The sequence below is a fragment of the Siniperca chuatsi genome, linkage group LG11 (assembly GCF_020085105.1).
Source record: "Siniperca chuatsi isolate FFG_IHB_CAS linkage group LG11, ASM2008510v1, whole genome shotgun sequence".
Taxonomy (NCBI): Eukaryota; Metazoa; Chordata; class Actinopteri; order Centrarchiformes; family Sinipercidae; genus Siniperca; species Siniperca chuatsi.
Window position 1 is genome coordinate 9,088,592 of NC_058052.1, and position 18,061 is coordinate 9,106,652.

At 42.2% G+C, this 18,061-nt stretch overlaps 1 protein-coding gene across 4 annotated transcripts in view; it reads right to left on the reverse strand.

The window, feature by feature from the left end:
* LOC122884468 (arginyl-tRNA--protein transferase 1) overlaps positions 1-18,061 on the reverse strand; it is a 54,809-nt gene that overhangs the window by 11,731 nt on the left and 25,017 nt on the right. For all 4 annotated transcript variants that reach the window (XM_044214433.1, XM_044214432.1, XM_044214431.1 and 1 more), the window contains 2 exons: positions 13,852-14,033; positions 10,030-10,129 (listed from right to left, as the gene is read on the reverse strand). In XM_044214433.1, coding sequence (XP_044070368.1) covers positions 10,030-10,129; positions 13,852-14,033 — 282 coding nt within the window. The remainder of the gene's footprint in view (positions 1-10,029; positions 10,130-13,851; positions 14,034-18,061) is intronic.

Genomic DNA, 18,061 nt, shown 5'->3' on the forward strand with positions numbered 1-18,061 from the left:
TCTGACATTGTCTTTTATTATTACTCCCAATATTATAAAATGCACCAATATGCTAATATGAGAGGAAATCTAAGATACTATCACATCTTGCATTAGAGGGAGACTTTTTGAGGATGAGGTCACTCATTGCTTCGCAGTTGCTTCGCAGTGTCATGGTTCAAAGTGATCCTGTTTCAGGCTTGGTGGAGGAAAGACCAGAAGACAGGAGGTGAACTTGGTGTCCTAGTAAGAGGGGTTCCCTGCCTCCATCTGCATTGCTTTACACCACATCTGCTGCACATTTCCTGCACATATCTCCAGTTGAGTTTTCACCCACCCTACCCTTAGCTGAGGTGTCTCTTTATGTGTGTGTGCAGAAGTCAGGCACTGTGCAGAATGTCTGAATGCAGTCTCAATGAATCTATTCTTCTTAACAGTATCAGTACAGCTCAAATCTCTACAGGAAAGAGCATTAAGTTATACAGTAATCTGCTGGTCCACTAAACACCTACTTGAGTAGACAGAGCGGCTCCAAGAGTGTGATGTAAGGCTGGTCGCAGAATAGATGAGGTCACTAATGTTAGACCTTGCTCTGTTTGTCTCTGGCAAAAGATATATCATCCAAAAATAACATGCAATACAAGAAGGAGCCGGTGTTATACTATAGGAGGTTGAGCATGAACACAATTGCGAATGGGATATTAATTCTGGATTACGCATATGTCAAGCACGCTCCACAGAACATGGACATTTGACCGAAACAGACAAATATGGCCACCCTGTCACATTTGTGGTCTCTTCACAGTACGTTATTCAGCTGGTTGTCACCCAGGGCAAGTCTGAACTCGGAGGGTATACAAAAGAGGCCTAGTGTGACCCAGAGTCAAGCTGACCTAACCTAGGCTGGCCCAGGCCAGCACTCTGACCCAGGGTCACATTCAGTCAATCTTCGTCAAAAACCAATAAACACAGGCCCTGATCCCTACATCCGTAGTCTCTCTCAAACATACAGCTCTCACAATACACCCCCTCTATCGTCCTAAGACTGTTGAAATACATACATTGATTCTGCCCAGACAAGGGGGCATGGCCGGGGGCCTCTAGCTGCTGATGGACACACGTAAACAGCGCAGCTCACACAAACACACATGCAACTAGACAAATAACACCAAAACGCAAGCAGGCTGGACAGAGAGACAGCACCAATGAAAGACATGTCCAAACAAGCTGTGTCTCAGAATAGTGGCCCACACAGATGCACTTTCACCACAGTCTGTGACAATGTGTACGTGTGCGTGCGTGTGTGTGAGTGTCTGTGTTGAGGTCTGTGTGTGAGTGACCTGAACATGTCTGGGGTCTGCGTTTGGGGAGATTTACGCTAACTGCTGCTGTTTAAACACTCGGGGGCCCACCAAGGCCTTTTCACCCTACTCAACACATTACCACAGGACGACCTTCAAATAAAGCATCCAGGCTTGGGCCCCTAGACTATCCCCTCCACCCACCCCACTCTGTCCCAGCACTCCCTCGCCTGGCTATGCGTCATGGCTCCACGGATGACAGGTTAATGAGGAGAAAATATTTTTACAGGATCGCATTTCGACGGAGCCCTGAGAACCAATGGCAGCGCTTTTATGGGCATCAGCTCACAGACCGGGCACTTTATCTCTCTATCTCCTCTGGTCTTCATGGGCAGGCGAGCTGTTACGCCTGTCTTACACAGACCACAGCTTACTGACTTGCAGTCGGAGCCGCAGCCCCTAATCTTAAAACCCCACCTCAAACCTCTGCAAGACCAAACCTGAAGCCCTCCACCCACACTCTATATAAATGTCTAACTGCATTTATGAAGCAAGCTCATTCTGTCCAGTAGTGCTTATCAAAGAGCTGAATGCATTCCCTCACCAAAAAGAAACCAGGCGTTTCAGACAAAGCGGCGCAGCTGCAGCAGGTTTGAAAATAAATAGTGGCAAAAGTTAATGGCAAAGCAAACACCTCAGGCTGGCAGCTAGAGGGCTCTGGATCTGTTCAGCATGACACCATCTCCAAACTCTCATTTGCGCCCTTGTGACCTTCACACCTTCCCCTCGCTCCTACCCCTCCTGCCACCCGCAGCCCCCCAACTCCGTCCTTCCACACACAGTAAGACTGAATCGTCTGACCTGACCTCTTGAACTCTGCTCCCTCAGACCCTCACCCTGTCAGCGCTCCTCCTAGGGGGTGCCAAGCAGTGGCTGCCCCCAGACTGTGCTGTAACCTGTTAATGATTTGTTAAAAACACAACCATGGCAGGACACAAGGGGGGGAAAAAAGAAATGATAAGGCATAAAAGAGAAGAGAAATTATCAAAAACTTTAAACAAATGTTTCTGCTGAGAGGTGCACTGTTGGTGGTCTCCTGTCGAGCTAAATCAAACAAAACTGTTTCTGTCAGAAAGGCTCCCATTTAAGACAGGGGGAGGGGGGAGAGCTGGAAGGCAGCAAAAGGGGTACGCTTTAGCTTATAAATTTCACAGAGAGTGAAAATGGCCATTAACATGAAGATTGTTGGAAGGTAATGCAACTGGCATAGTAGAAAAATACCTTCTAAAAACCAACTGAATATTTCTTCTTCTAAGAAAAATAACACAGGGCAAAAAGAAAGAGACGGCTAAAGAAATAAAACTATTATGGTAAACATAAGAAAGGCCGTCAGTTTCAACATGGAACACTGCACTCACCACAGTAACTTTATACTACCTTTATCTGAGCAGTCATGCTTTGCACATCTTAGCATGCAGTTATGACAATTGTAGAAACAGGAACCTCAGCCCTGCAAAAGTACACATCACTCCTGCCTGCTAGCCCAATAATAACATCAGACTAAATGAACAATTGTGACGCCATGTTTTATCTCTGCATGAAATCAGTTGAAAGTTTGTTCAGTCTGATCCCTTCTCTCTCTATCAATCTTTCATCCCAACCAGCATGGTGGCTGGTTACTTGAACTGTTTGCTGAAAGAAGAACGGAAACAAAAAGAGGGAAAGAAAGAGGAAAAAGAAGTGGCTGTACTGTGCCTGGACCTGCAGGACCGGTGAAGCGTAAACCCAGAGTTCCACACAAACATCGCCATTCACTGTAAACCTTTTCAATACAACTCATCAAAATCTATCAAATAATAAATATAATAAATAAAACTTTATTTATAGAGCACTTATCAAAACAAAGTACAAAGTGCTTCACAACAAGAGAAATAAAATACCACAGTGAATGATGAAATATAAAGAAATAAAATACATAAAATGCACAAAAGCAATAAAATAAACAGCCAGTTCAGGTAAAATCAGGATATGCTTTCAGAGAAAAATGTGTTTTGAGAAGAGACTTAAATGAAAACACTGAGTCAGACAACCTAATTTCTTCGGGCAGGTTGTTCCAGAGGTTCGGGGCCCTGATAGCAAAAGCTCTGTCCCCCTTAGTTTTCATCCTGGAATCAGGAACAGACAGAAGACCCTTGCCCGAAGATCTCAAACTACGTGAAGGTTCATAAGGAATTACAAGATCTAAAATATAGTCTGGAGCCAGGCCATGAAGAGCCTTAAAAGTAGTCAACAAGATCTTAAAATCAATCCTAAAACAAACAGGGAGCCAATGTAAAGAGGCTAAAACAAGTGTGATGCGATCGTACCTCTTGGTCCTGGTTAACAGCCTAGCAGCTGAGTTCTGTACACTGCAGTCGTGTCAAAGTTTTTTGATTAAGACAAGTGAACAGGCTGTTACAATAATCGAGGTATGAGGAGATAAAAGCATGTACAACAGTTTCTGCATCAGTAAGATTTAAAATAGACCGGATTTTTGCAATGTTTCTGAGGTGATAGAAACATGATTGGACAAGCTTAGTGATATGTTGCTCACAAAGCGTATAAAGTTTATCAAAGGGTTATAAAGTTTATGCCAAAAGCAAAACATAAACAAAATACATAAAAAAAGGAATGCCCTCATGAACAAATCTAACAAATAAAAAATAATAAAATTTTCTGTGTACTGTAGTATGGCACGCATAGGCGGATGGGGGCCTCTGTGAGAAATACCCACCTCTAGATGCCTCAAACTCACTCACTGTCACTCTTAATCTTCCCAGATGTACAACAAGTGACACACAGAATGTGAGGTCACACACGTACACATAACATACTGTCTGAATGGGCCCCTTGAGTGAAAATAACATGAATACAGAGTCCTGATAGATGTGGCTTGGAGCCTTTTTGCATGTCATAACCTGCAGCTGCGTACCTGGAGAGGAGACTGTTTTAGGGAGAGATTCATTACATTAATATACACAACTGGATATTGATGGCACTGCATTGATTCAGAAAGTTTTGCTTGTTTGTTTTTGGGCCACCAATTAAATCACTGAGAAAAGGAATGAAGGGTATGAGAGACCTTTAGTATTGATCACTAGTCAATAAAAAAACATCTCTGTGTGCAGGTGTGTATCAGTGTGTCCTGAGAAAAGGAGGTCCGATGTACATGCCTAAGCTGCGAGGCACTTTGTCATGTCTAACTGATGTCATGAGAACTAAGCTTGTGCAGCAGGTGACAGAAAAGCCTGCAGGCACACACTGATTAAGGCAAACATTAGCATTGCAGAAACTGACTTGAAACCAACATCAAATTCTTTCATCAGCCGTATCCTATCATACTCTTCCACACAGTGGCTGACACCTGGATAGATTCATTTCAGGTCCACTGAATTCAAAAGCTTTGGCCATGTGGAAAACTGCTGGCTGCTGCTAAAGAACTGACCGGCTCTCTGACAGTGTTTGTTGTTTGTGGGCGAGGAGGAGTTGGACTGAAAGGGAACGGAGGTGCAGCTGCCGCGAAAGGGCTCTTTAAAAGTCAGTGAAGTACCGCCGGGAAACGAATAACCCTTTTCATCTTGCCTCCTTTTCTCATTTGGCACACATTTTGTCACTCCTTTTTTCCCTCTCCATCTGTCCTCTTCCTCCTCCTTTCACTCATTTTGCTCACTCCTTCTGTCTTCTTCTCTGTGGAAAATGTAATGGTTTCCTGGGCTCAGAGTGAGACATTCTTTCACTGTGAACAATAATAACAAGAGTAAGAGCCACTTCATCTACCTCTCTCACTCCCTCACCAACTGGGAACAACTGGGTATTCTGTCTGTGTGTGTATTCTGTAAGAGTGTGTGTGTGTGTGTGTGTGTGTGTGTGTGTGTATGTGCATGTATGCCACACTTGAAAAGTGCTTGATCTGTTAAGACCAGGTACTGCAGACTGGTAAAGCCAAGTGGCTGACCGCCTTGTTTGTCATCATCAAAGTCTGCTTATTCAGTACTTAAAATTAATCGACACGAACAAGTGCTCACACATACCTCTGCAAAGTAATGAAAAATCACTACAACATGGCATGGATCTTTTATTCCTTATTCTGTCCAAAATAAAATCTATCAAATTTATCAAATGAAAGCTAATGAAAGTCTGAGTGCATTGTGCAAGCTGCTGAAGCTGGATGGTGAAGTTAGAGGACAAGGGAATAAAATATGGTGAGGAAAATGTGAGTTGAAATGCAGGGTAAGGCACTTGTTTCTGGTTTTAACAGATAAACATGCTAATGCAGATCATATAAAGAGTTGAAATCAACCTCAGGTACTATATAAAAAAAAAAAATTTAGAAACTATGGCTGCCTCTAGATATAGGCCTATTGCAAAATATCTTGCCAGAATACTTACTTACTTACTAATTACTTACTGAGTATGCAGTGACCAGTGATGTTGCTAGGTACGTGTCCTACGTCTCTGACGCATAAAAATCCTAAAGGACGCAGTAAACTCACTATTGATGCCTCCAGGGGACGCACCCTATTTTTTACCTGACAATAGTACATTGTGAACAACAAATACGTGTTGAAATCATGGAAATAAATTAACAAAACCATGTTGTCATATAACTTGGTGTAATTTATTATCAGGCTGCAGCCTCTCACCTGCTCTCTGTGTCGGGGGTGAGCGCACACACAAACAAACACACACACACACACAGAGCACAGTCAGATCAGACAGGCTGCGGTGGAGATTACTCGAGTTGACGACAACTACGCTCGTTACTGTAAGTGCAATAAAACCTTAGTGAGGAAAAAGCCAATACTTTATCAATACACCTGTTCAACAAGCATAAACATGTTATCATGTAGAAAGTGATATTTTAATTTAATCGGCTCTGTCCGCTGTCTGATCCACCGCCACTGTGTTTTACACAACTTTTTTTGTTAGGGAAGCCCCAAGAAATGTGTGTGCACTCTTGTCACCGAGTATCCTCTGAAGGTTGCAGTACTCAGATGTACACTTTCAGTGTTTGTTCACATTTGACCACAATCTAACCAAACAAGCTACAAATATGCTGTTTGACATACCAAGCTAACATCAACATGCCACAGAATTTAGCTCTCTAAGCCACAAAGTCTCAGTTACTCTGTCTCAAGTCACGAGAGCAGTACATTCAGATTACTTTTAGCTACACATGAGAGGAAATGTGAAAAAAGAAGAGTGGCAGAAGGGCCAAGACCTTTGGCCTCATTTAGCCTCCAAAAGCTTCACCTTCTGCTCTCTACAGCTCAACATCAGAGGGCCAGGGAGGGCCAAAGGACCAGGGACAGGAGCCAGGGGCAGGATGTCACGTCTAACCCTGAACCCACCAACCAAACCAGCAAGGCTCTGTGGGACGCTCCGTCCCAGCTTTGAGAACAAAGGAGAGGGTCTGACACTGGCCAGGCAGCCCCCTGTTCCTGGCTGGACTCCAAGTCTTCTAGGACCCTTTAAGGTTGCTCTACAGGACCATGTCCAGGCTTTGGCACTGCTAAGGAGTTTTAAACCCATCACACATGGAGCTGTTCCCCTGGGCATGCAGAGATGTGACCTGGCAGAAAGGACTCAGAACTCAAGAATACTCCAAAATGGAAACACAGATAAGAGTCAGTCCACTCTTAGACTGTAGCCTTACACAGCCAAATCCTTCACACGCATGCAGCAGGAGGATATGAGGAGGCAGGACAGACAAAAGAACAGCTCAGGTAGAGGCTTAAGAAAGTGTTACCTTACTACTACTTTTAAAAACTCTCCAGTACGTCTATGAACAGTATATAGAGTCACCATAAAAAGTCAGTGTCAGTTACATAAACAATGCAATTCCATTGCTCCTCAGGGAATGAAAGTACTGTTTGAACAATCAATCATGTTAAATTCCACAGAAAGGAAACTGGTTTTAGATTGTTTTAGTATTCCTCTCAGCATGTTGAGGTGAGTAAGGAAATCTAGGCTTCCACTGAAATTCATGGAGCCATGTCCACCACATTAGTTCCCACCAGTTCTCGAGTTGAAAGTTTACCTTGCACACGTTTATTGTTGTCACCATTTGGTGAGGACAGTGGCATTTATGATAATGATAGACCAGTTTGAAAAGTGTGGCTGGATACTGACCACACTAATATAATGTACTGATTTGATTGAGGGTCATAAATGCTACATGCTGCCATATTGAGCCCCCTAACCAAATCATTATTTTATAGTCAAGCAGTTGCTGACAGCAGAAGCTCAAAAATACAACACCTGCATTAGGTAAATGGAAGCATTAAACAAAATATCAATATATTTTATATTATTTAAGTACTTTTATTTATCCAAAATTTACAAATATTTCCAAGATGCTCAGATTTTGGGTGTGAAAAGCACCGCCTCAGCATGCACAAAAGGCCCCAATGGAGGGGCAGAAATGGAGTTTTAAATGTATCCACACTAGTGTGTACACAGTCTCAGAGTGATGGGTACAGAGAGTTCCCTGAAGAAGTGGCAAAGGGAGAGGAGGGGGTGGGTGGGGTAGGTGGGTAAAATGGAGAGAGGGAGTGGTGTTCAAGAGGTTTGAGTGGTGTCCAGCAGGGTTCAAGGGCTGGTGTTTTGGTCCTTAAAGAGGCAAGCAGCAGGACTGAGATCCAGAAACCAGTGAACCTCCAACACAATAACAGTGGAGTTTAGGGGCTCGCCATCTTAGCCACTTGAACAATTCCACAGTATGTCTGTGCATTAATGAACTACTTCGGCTCATATGCAAATCAGACAAAGGAATGAGACACTGTGCATGTGCTGAGTATGTGTTTGAGCGCGGGTGTGTTTCTGTGGGAGTGTGAGATCCCAAAGGTGGGAACTGGGCAACCTTCTCACCCTTGTTCTGTGTTCCTCCCCAAGGATAAAATAGGAAGAGTGGGAAGGTTGTGAACAAGACACTGCAATGGCAAACACACAAGATATGGGGATTGGGGGAGTAAATACCACTGCAGGGGGGGTTTGGTGCTGTGGTAACAGCGTTCTCAGACAAACAGCGTGATCAAGATTCAACACACAGACACATAAACAGAGTAAACACACTCACATGCATTCCATACACAGACTCCCAAACTGAGAAAATGGGCAAAGCACAATGCAAACCGCAAAACAAGATGTAAATGGATTAAAAGATGTGGCACTTTGCCATAATCCCCAACAAGACATCAGTCTCCCATGGACAAGAACAAGCTCTGGGAACATCTGAATGAAATAACAGAGAAATGGAGGAATTAGTTGATGAATGAGAGAATGAAGGGATGAATGGTAAATCTTGGCCAAACCGATGGACTTGGAAAGGCTGCTTTCTTTCACCATCCTCCCGAAACTATAGATCTTAAAGTGGTGTTTGGTGTGAATGTGAGCATGTTTGTGAGTAGTGGCTCCTGTGTGCATGTGCGTGCACATATATTATGCATTTGTGTAAATGTTTCCACAGTACATCTAGTGTACTTGTATAAAAATATGCATATATCTGTGCATGTGCACAACTGCCGTCACCAGTGTGACCTTTCTCTCAACCTTTAATGTCTTCAGCAGCCTTGTCCTCTATTCCTTGCCTGTACCTCCCCTCTATCTCATTTTCTCTCACACTGTCTATGTCTGTACTGGTATTCACTTAATCAAATTTACTTACATTTCTCCTTGTTTTTATCCCTCCTAACTTGAGCTTTACTGCGTATGAATCAGCTGTGAAGGTTATTATAATACTCTCTTCCATGTGCATTTGAATATATAATGCATTTGCATCTTCATGTTATCTTGACAGCAACAAAGGATCTCTGACCAGGGCATCCCTGATCTACCTTTGGATTGATACAAACAATTTATCTTTAAGGTAAAGCATCCATCTTTAACCCACTGCTGAACCATTGAATCAACTATTTCCTCCTAATCCTTGATATGTGTCACAAAAGTGACACTGCCACATCAACCTGATGTGCCCATAAAACAGCTGACCTTTACTGCTTTACCGTCCTCCACACATGATAACAGTACAGGACAGATATCTTGATCTCTCATATACAGAGAGATGAGAGGTTGTGGAAGTGAGGCTCAGTGTGAAACATTAAAACACCAAAGAGATAGAGCAGAAACATTTGTCTACTGCAAAATGGGCTTGCACATTAAAATGGCATTTTGGGGAGCATGGCAAAAACTCCTAATGCTGTACATCCATTAAAACTGGTTATCATTAACAGTTTACAGAAATTAAAACTTTAATACGGAGAGGAGGAACACAAATTTAGCAGTGTGGCCACCAGGTTACTTAAGGGAGCAGACAGCAGAGGTAAAGGCAAGGGCCAGTGTATTAAATCAGAGCAAATGTATGCATGGTGTATGTGATATTGCATTTACACTGTTAGGAATATATGTTTAACTCAGACTAGGACCATCTAGTGTTACAGTCTTCTCACTGTTGAGAAGATTAAAATATAATACTATTATAATACCATGTAAAAAAAAATGCTTACGGTGATACGGAAATGAATTTCAATGTAGAAAACATACTGATCAAAGTATCAAACATGTAGGTATACAATTCAGTTTAATCCTTTTAGCATGTGGTTGCTTATGACAACATCAAAGTTATTTGAGCTATTCATATGGAGATGCTGTATATATAAAGGTGAAAAACATGAGAAACGTGTTGTATATGTTAATGTGAGACAATGCATACCTTATACCACATCTTGGGACAGGAGTGAATGTAAAAGCCCAGGTAGTAGTAGGACAGCTTGGGGGACTGTTTCTGCAGCTGCCTGGTGAACGCGATCTCCCTGTGGAAGGAAACACACAGACATGCCTTTTCAGAGAGGTACTGTAAGAAAAGTTTATGCTAAGTACTTTGCATTGTGTTTTAGCTACAAATGTATGTGCATGCAGTTAGACTTTGTACGTTAAAGGGACAGCAAAACAAATGACACACGCCAAAGTTGATTAGAGGTGGTTTTCATCACTGAAAACAATAAGCCAGACAAGTAAAGAGTAATTTAGAATATATCAATTAATATTACAATACCTGTGGTGTACACCAACTAACTTAAAATGTGTTTTTCTTACAGGTTAGTATATCAACAGCATATAAATGAGGGCATTAAGAAATAAAATTGGTACTAGCAGCTCTGACTAGAGCAGTGCCTAAGCTGAGGAAGTAAACACCCACACTCAAAAAGGCAGCTTTTCTTGGTCTCATTTCATTACACAAAAACAACTGCCTTCTCTCTATCAGCATTGAGCCCTCGAGCAGAAAAGAAGGTGGTGAAAAAAAGAGGGAGAGAGCGTGTAAAATAAAGATTTAAAACTTGGAAGATTTATACAGCTTCTTCAAATACAGTAAATGTCTTGCCTGCTTTATTTTTCCCCAATAGTTTCTTCCTTAATTGCATCCTTTTTCTAAAAGCCTATGTTCCCCTTTCCCTTTGCAGTTTCCTTCACTATTCCATAACTAAATTCCAGCTCCTCTTTCTTCTCCCTTTTTGTTTCACTCTTCCTTCCACCTTCTGTGTTTCACCCGCTTAAATGAAGGGTGAGAATTCCCTTTCTTACAATACTTAAGAGAGAGAGAAAGAGGCCTTAACATAAAATAGATGCACTGAAAAATAAGACATGGGACAAAGCAGGCCAAGGCAGGGAGGGGGAGAGATAGGGAGAGAGAGAGCAGGAGGAGAATATAAAAGAGGAGGGTCAAGAAAGAGAAAGGGAGGGAGAAGAGAGGCAACTAGAGCGATGTGCTAGAAGGTCACCCGCTTGCTGCCAGGTTCCTGGGTTCCCATCCCCTCTCCACAAAAGCGCCCGGCAGGCCTGAATTGGGGGAGGGGGGGTCAAGGGAGGCGAGGGGCCCATTCACAAAAAGCCCTGTGCCCCCCCTCACTTGAGGCCTTCACACCCCCATGGCAGCAGCTTGAGTCCGCCATTATCCCCTCTTCAGCCATCTGACACTCCAGCACAAGCCAATTATCAAGCCCTCTGCCCTCTGCTCAGCTTCCCTCATACGGATGTGCATATACACACACACCCAGACACAAAGGGCCCATAACAGTGCATACCAAAAGGTGCTTACTGCAGCCTCGCATGCATGCAGAAACATTTCATTACCAAACACTACAAGAATAGTGAAATAGTGAAATATATATATATAAATTTTAAAAAAAACTAGGGATGTCCCGAGCCGGTCAGCAGGATTAAGAATTGGGCCAATCCAGGCCTTATATGATGGATCAGTATTGGCTACGTAAAGTCTGAACCATTTCCACCCAAATTTGTTTGCTCCAGCACAGCAGCTGTCAAAAATGCTCCATCGGGATCCCTCAAAAATTTTAACTGTACAAAGTTGTGAGCGAGTTAAAGGCAAGTGAACTGAACAAAATAAACAAACAGCAGCCTGCAGTTTCAATCAATTATATGAGAGCATGCGGCAAGCAAGCCATGTGTACAGAGCCTCTATGCGTTTAAAACATTTTTTGCTTTGCATCTGCTACATTTTGCAGGTGTAAAACACCTCTAAAGTGTTGCTGTTGTTTACTCTACATTTGAACTTAAACAGCATTCTTTTCCTTAAAAATTAGGCACAACACTATGGGAAACTATACAAAATATTACTTAAAAAAAATCATTAATAGAAAGTAATGCAGTTTATATTTATTTTAAAAGCTGATCTATCCAAAATCTAAATAGTTACTTATACTTATTCTAATGTAGGCTTACTGTAGACTATATGTCCATCCTGCCATTTTATTATGTACAGAAAACTATACATGTATATCAAAAAAATATTGGATCAGCAAATACTGAATATTTAGGACATGGATTAGGATCGGGAGCAGCACAACATAATCAGGACACCCCCATAAGAAAGTGATCCAGGTTGGACACCAGCTGTGTTTCCTACACACAGTGCCTCAGTGCCTCAGGCACCTCATTATGTACCTCTTTTCTTCTCCTCCTCCTCCTTCTGTCCTAGGGCCTCTGGCAGAGGGAGCTACACTCCTGCAAGAAATTTCTCAACATCCCCCTCTCCTGTTTCTACTGCTGAATCACACGTATACACAGATACTGATGTACAGAGGACCTGAGGTGCTGTACTTGTTTTTGTACTTTTGTAATGCCTAACGTACATATTTAACCACCATTTATGTAACATAATACAAACTTTACATCTGTTTTCCCAGATGATGACCGGGCAAGTATGTCCACACATCAGGGTTCCCACTGAAGCACTCATTCCAAAACTTTCTCCTGTCTTTCCATAACTTTTCCGTGACTTTTCATTAGTAGGAAAAAGCTATGTTCTGCTACATGCATTACATGTAATTCCTCCTTTAAATGCTGTTTTTTTTTAAGGAGTGTACTTTTACATGGCTGAACATCCCGGGGGGTATACATACATTCTGTACACTAAGTTTTTGACAGAGTCAGCCTGGCCAAGCAGACTAGGGAGTGTCCAGACCTGATCAAAGGCCTGGGCTCTGGTGTCTGTAAACAAGCGGGAGGATTTTAGTCCTGCTGGCTCCCTTCTCCAAGGCCTCCTCCACACACCGAGCACTCTGTGTTACTCTTGGAGTCAGACTCTTAAAATAATAAGTGATGGGGAACTGTGTGCTTATGATGACCAGGGTGTTCCCTCTATATGAGCAGAGCCTGTCTGTCCTAACTGCTGGGCTGACTTTGTGTGTGATTACACGAACACACATGAATGAGCACTCACAACTCACATACTAACACCTGTACACGCCAACTTTGAAGCCGAGATCTCCCACATCTGTGCAGAAATATTTTGAAAAAGCCTTTCTCACATTATTGGGTTACATTTTACAGGAAACGCCAGATATGTGCACCCATAGCGTATGTGTGTGTTCTCTTATTTCATCTTGGCAGAAAGAACTGTCGTCAGCTGAACCGCAAACAGAGCGCTGTCTCAACCAATCATGTGCGAAGAAAAAGGTATTTTTCCCGACCTACAGTATTATGGCACTTAAAGTATACAGTTCTAAGGAAAGATAAAATTTGGAAGGAGCTGAAAAAGATCAAGAGTCAGGGAGAGAGCAGGTTAAGAGGAGGGCAAATGTGAGGGAATGAAAAGGTTGAAAGAATAAAAGTGAGAACAAAGAAGGGAATGGTCACCAGTGAGCAGCATAACAATTCCTCTCTTGAAAAGAGCTACATGTTGCATTTGACAAATCATTACCCTAGTCTTTTTTGGACATAGTATAATTACTGTAAATAATTTGGATATTGCTAAAGCTTTACTGCCCTCTACATCAAAATTTGCATTGTGTACTATTGGGTTACATTTGACAGGAAATCTGCTGCAAAAAAAAGGGGAAGGAAGCAACAAAAATATGGTCCTGTTTTAGGAAACAAAAGCACTGACACTATCCCTGACATGCCATAGGGGCTACCAATCATCGCCACGATCATCTAATATACTTACAACTTAAAGGAAGGCTTTCAAAACAACACAAAAGAGATGATGTGGCTTGTCTAAGTTCTGGCAACCAACCTGAGAGCAGAGTAGGAGCCCAGAGACAGTGAGGCAAAGTCTGGGTGGTAGTACAGGTAGACAGAGGACACACAGGTAGGCAGGATATCGATCACCCCCACCGCAACGATGCGCCCGTCCAGCCAGTATTGCTGGTGGAAGGAGCCGTAGCCCACCTCGGGCCCATCTGGAGAATATTCCGCCTGGGGAGAGGCAGAAAGAGAAAAACTATAAGAGAAGTGGTCACTGGTCAAAACAATAGTAATACTCTTGTGTGCAATATAGTTTGTATGTTAAATATATAAATCACAGTGGAATGAGAATGTGGTATTTAATAGGACTGTTTTTACTTTCTTGCACAGATCTACTTTCTCTGTCTTATACACACACACACACACACACACACACACCTGTATGATGGTGTATTATAACCCAGGTTTTTCCCTGCCAGGCCTCACACATTATGAGTGGGGGTGTACAGTAGCCTCATGTTCAGCCTGCTAATGGCTCCCAAATGTGAAGCGAGATCGGGAGGGGCTGGCCACAGAAACACTCCAAGAGAGGGCTTTTTAATAAAAGACCCTGCATGAGCAAAATCCATTTCACCAGGCAGTGGTGGAGTGTTGCCAAGCTTTCTCCTATATGTCTGTGTCTGCTCTCTCCATGTGGCACGAAAGAATGTGGGTGTAGGTGTACACCCGTGTGTTTGAATCGACCCCATTAATAAAACAGTAAAGTGTTTGACACACATTGCGTTTCTCATAGGGATCCACATGCTGTGTTTTTCAATCAAGTCACTTGACTGCTTTTCTTACGGAGGCTTAAGACTAGAGGCTTGGGGTTAGGGTTAAAAGTCATATTAAGCCAGGGTATTGGTTTGTGTGTGTGTGTGTGTGTGTGTGTGTCTTTCTTCAGTGCACGAGTAACAGGATCCTTCTCCTTCACCAACATTCATCTGGACCCAGTTAAGTAGCGCAGACGCCGCTAGTTATCACAACACAGAGAGCTAGCTTGCTAATCCATCGTGCCACTTGGCCCACACCCACACCCAAATTAAAACTGACCAAACAGAAACAAGTCACATACACATACACATACACACACACACACGCTCCCTGCAGCTCTGTGACCCCAGAGGGCTTAACATCACCTATGGGGTGACTGTGTGCCACATTCCATCTCAGCACCACGTAAGGTTTTCTTAGAGCTGGTAGTTAAAATAATATGTCTCTAGCTCAGGCCCTTGGACACTCAGATCTGATTACCTGTCTGACACAATGTATACCAGAGTCCATTTATCTTTGTGTGTGTGTATGGGGGGGGGTTGTTGGGTGGGAAGGGAAGAATAAATTGTCTAAATACTACACATTAGCTGGGACTGACTGGCAGGAAGGAATAAAGGAGGGAAGAATCAAGAAAAAAAAAAGAACAGTTATTTGGAGGGTAGCTGGGGCTGTTGAAAGGTGACAGGCACCACATCTGGAGCAAGCACTATACTCTATGTGGCTCTCTGTGTGTGTGTCTCTGAGGTTGGGGGAACTGTCCGTCTGTGTAAGCAGGCAGCCTGTTATTTCTTGGCACCAGTTTCCCCAGAAACACTGGAGGCTTTGTTAGAGGCCGCTCTGTGTCATTTAAAAGTTGCAAATAAAAGAAAATAGCGAGAGTTGATCAGTGTGTGCGTAAGAGAGGGACATTTTTATTACCGCACCTCAAGTATTCATGCTTGAGGACAATTGCATGAATGTGAATGCCAGTGCAATAGAAGTAATGGCTGTCTGAGTTTATGTGTTTGTTTATAAGTTCATGTTCAAGGCTGATCTTGTCTGACTGACCTGTGCCTCACCTCAGACGACAGCTTAATGGCTGTGTCCTTGCCACTGTGACAACAATCTAAACATTCTCTGGAACACTTCAAACCACCCCAGAGCTGCCCCTGCAGCCCCAAATCGCTCTCATATGGCCTGAATACAGGGCCATGACAGCAGTGTGCTTGACAAAGTGGGGTGGTCTGAGATGGGAGAGAAAGGAACAGACCGTACTTGAAAATACAGCTAACTCAGTATTGATGCTACTAATCTCTCTTTAGTCCTGCAGCAATAATATGAAGACTAACAGCTCTGAGCTCAGTTGTACCTAAATATAATAAAATATCTTGCTGAATGAGTTCATGACTGTATACCAACAAAAACAGTTTGTATTAAGTTTTAATATTAAACATACTTACATGATGCTGTTCCGAATTTTTATAATAAAGGGTGCAACATTTTTCACATGATGTAATAATACTGACAACATCTCCAAACAATAAACAAATTATTATTGTATGTGGCTAAAAAGGCAGTAGACCAATTTGTGGCCCATAGGATTCTGCTACATTAAAGTTAGATGTACAGGTACACATAACATTCTGCAGTGTACTGAAAGTCCCAATTTGGACATTCAGTGTGATCTGATCAAAGCACTTTGGAACATTGTTTTCCAATAACAGAATGGACAATGGCTTGGCTTGTGCTTAGAGAGTTTGGATGTGACATATTAGCTGAAAAACAGACTTTGGAAATAGCTTTGAGTTTATTCCATTTCCTCACAACAATCAGTGAATTACACAATATAAGTGGGATGAGCACGGTTTCATTTACAATTCTTGCTTTTTTTTGTCCCCTGGGTATTGATTTTTATTTCATGTGTTCTTATTTATTATGTTTATTTGTACTCTTCTTTATTTTCTTGCATTTGATTTATTATGTATTTATTACATATTTATTATTTATTTATTTACTATTAAAAACACATGTGGTTTCTTATTTCAATTGTGTTGGACATGTTTATTACTGTTAATTGCTGTGGATAAATAGCACATTCAGTATATTAATTGATGGGTTGCCAAATAATTGCTTTTGGGTGGAAATCAAATCAGTGGAGGATGAGTGTTTAACATGTTACCGCTTGTTTTTTCTTCTTAACCTCAACTCTGCAAATCCGCAGCACTGAGTTGTTAGACCTACTGTAGCAATGATGCTGTTATGATTCTGGTACTGACCAACAACAGATGTCAAACAAACACATTTTAAACTCACTCTCTCTCTCCCTCTCCCCCTTTTGCACTCACAAATGTGCATCCACACACAACTGCAAACATACACAAGAGCAAGTCCTGCAAGCAGGCTACAGGTGTAGCATAGCTCACATCATGAGCACCCATTATTGTCAGTATGCAAAAATACTCATTTCTCCCACGCTGTAAAGGACAAAGTGAAATTTACTACTTTTTCAGAACTGTTCTGTTGTTTTACAGTCGATACAGCTGGTAGACTTTTCTTACAACTGAGGCATGTACAGTGGGGTCTGTGTGTTCACTACTATGGTATGTCAGCTGGTGCATTCCCTGCTGATGTGTATCTCTGTTTCTTTACATGAAGAAAATTCTCATTCTCTTCCTCTCAGGGAGAGAGTTTATGTTTATTATGTTGTTTATGTTTTTATTTCACACATGCTTTGGCTATGTTAATGCCTGTTTCCCATGCCAATAATGCCCCATTGAACTGAACTGAAAGAAAAAGAGAGACCAAATCACAGGAGAGATAGCGAGAAAGTTTGAGAGAGGTAGCCATAAAAAAAAAAAAATAGTGACTAATTGGCCCACACCCCTGTTAATGAGTGTTTGCCCCTTGGTTAGACACATTAGGAGGCTGTAAAGAAAAAGAAATTGAAACAGAATGAGTGCATGAACCCCACCCAGCCCATAAAAACCTAGAGTTTCTCCAGCACATCCTACTTAACTCACCAAGGTCAAGTGCGGTGACAGACACCTGCCTGACTGCTGCTCATCATGTTTGCAGGTACTGATGTGCCACTGTTTATCAGACAGCACAACATGTCTGTTTGTGTGCGTAAATGTAATTTTTTTTTTTTTTTTAAACAGAGGTATCAGTGACAGCTGATGTTAATTACCTCTGAGTTTCAGCACGAATCCTCTGCAATTTTGGTGAAATGGAACACAGCAACAAACAAACAAGTCAGACAACCTGGGTCCTAATTGGCTGCAGTTGGATTTGTAAGTATGCTGTTTGCATACATTTGTATAAACGCAGTCTTACATGTGAACTGATGAACCACACAGTATGCAGGTCCATGTGGTGAGTGTCTGTGTGTGTATTTTAATAGCACTTTGATTGGAGACAGATGGAGGCCAACACGCAGAGGTAGCGCAGAGAGCCGTGCATAATAACTC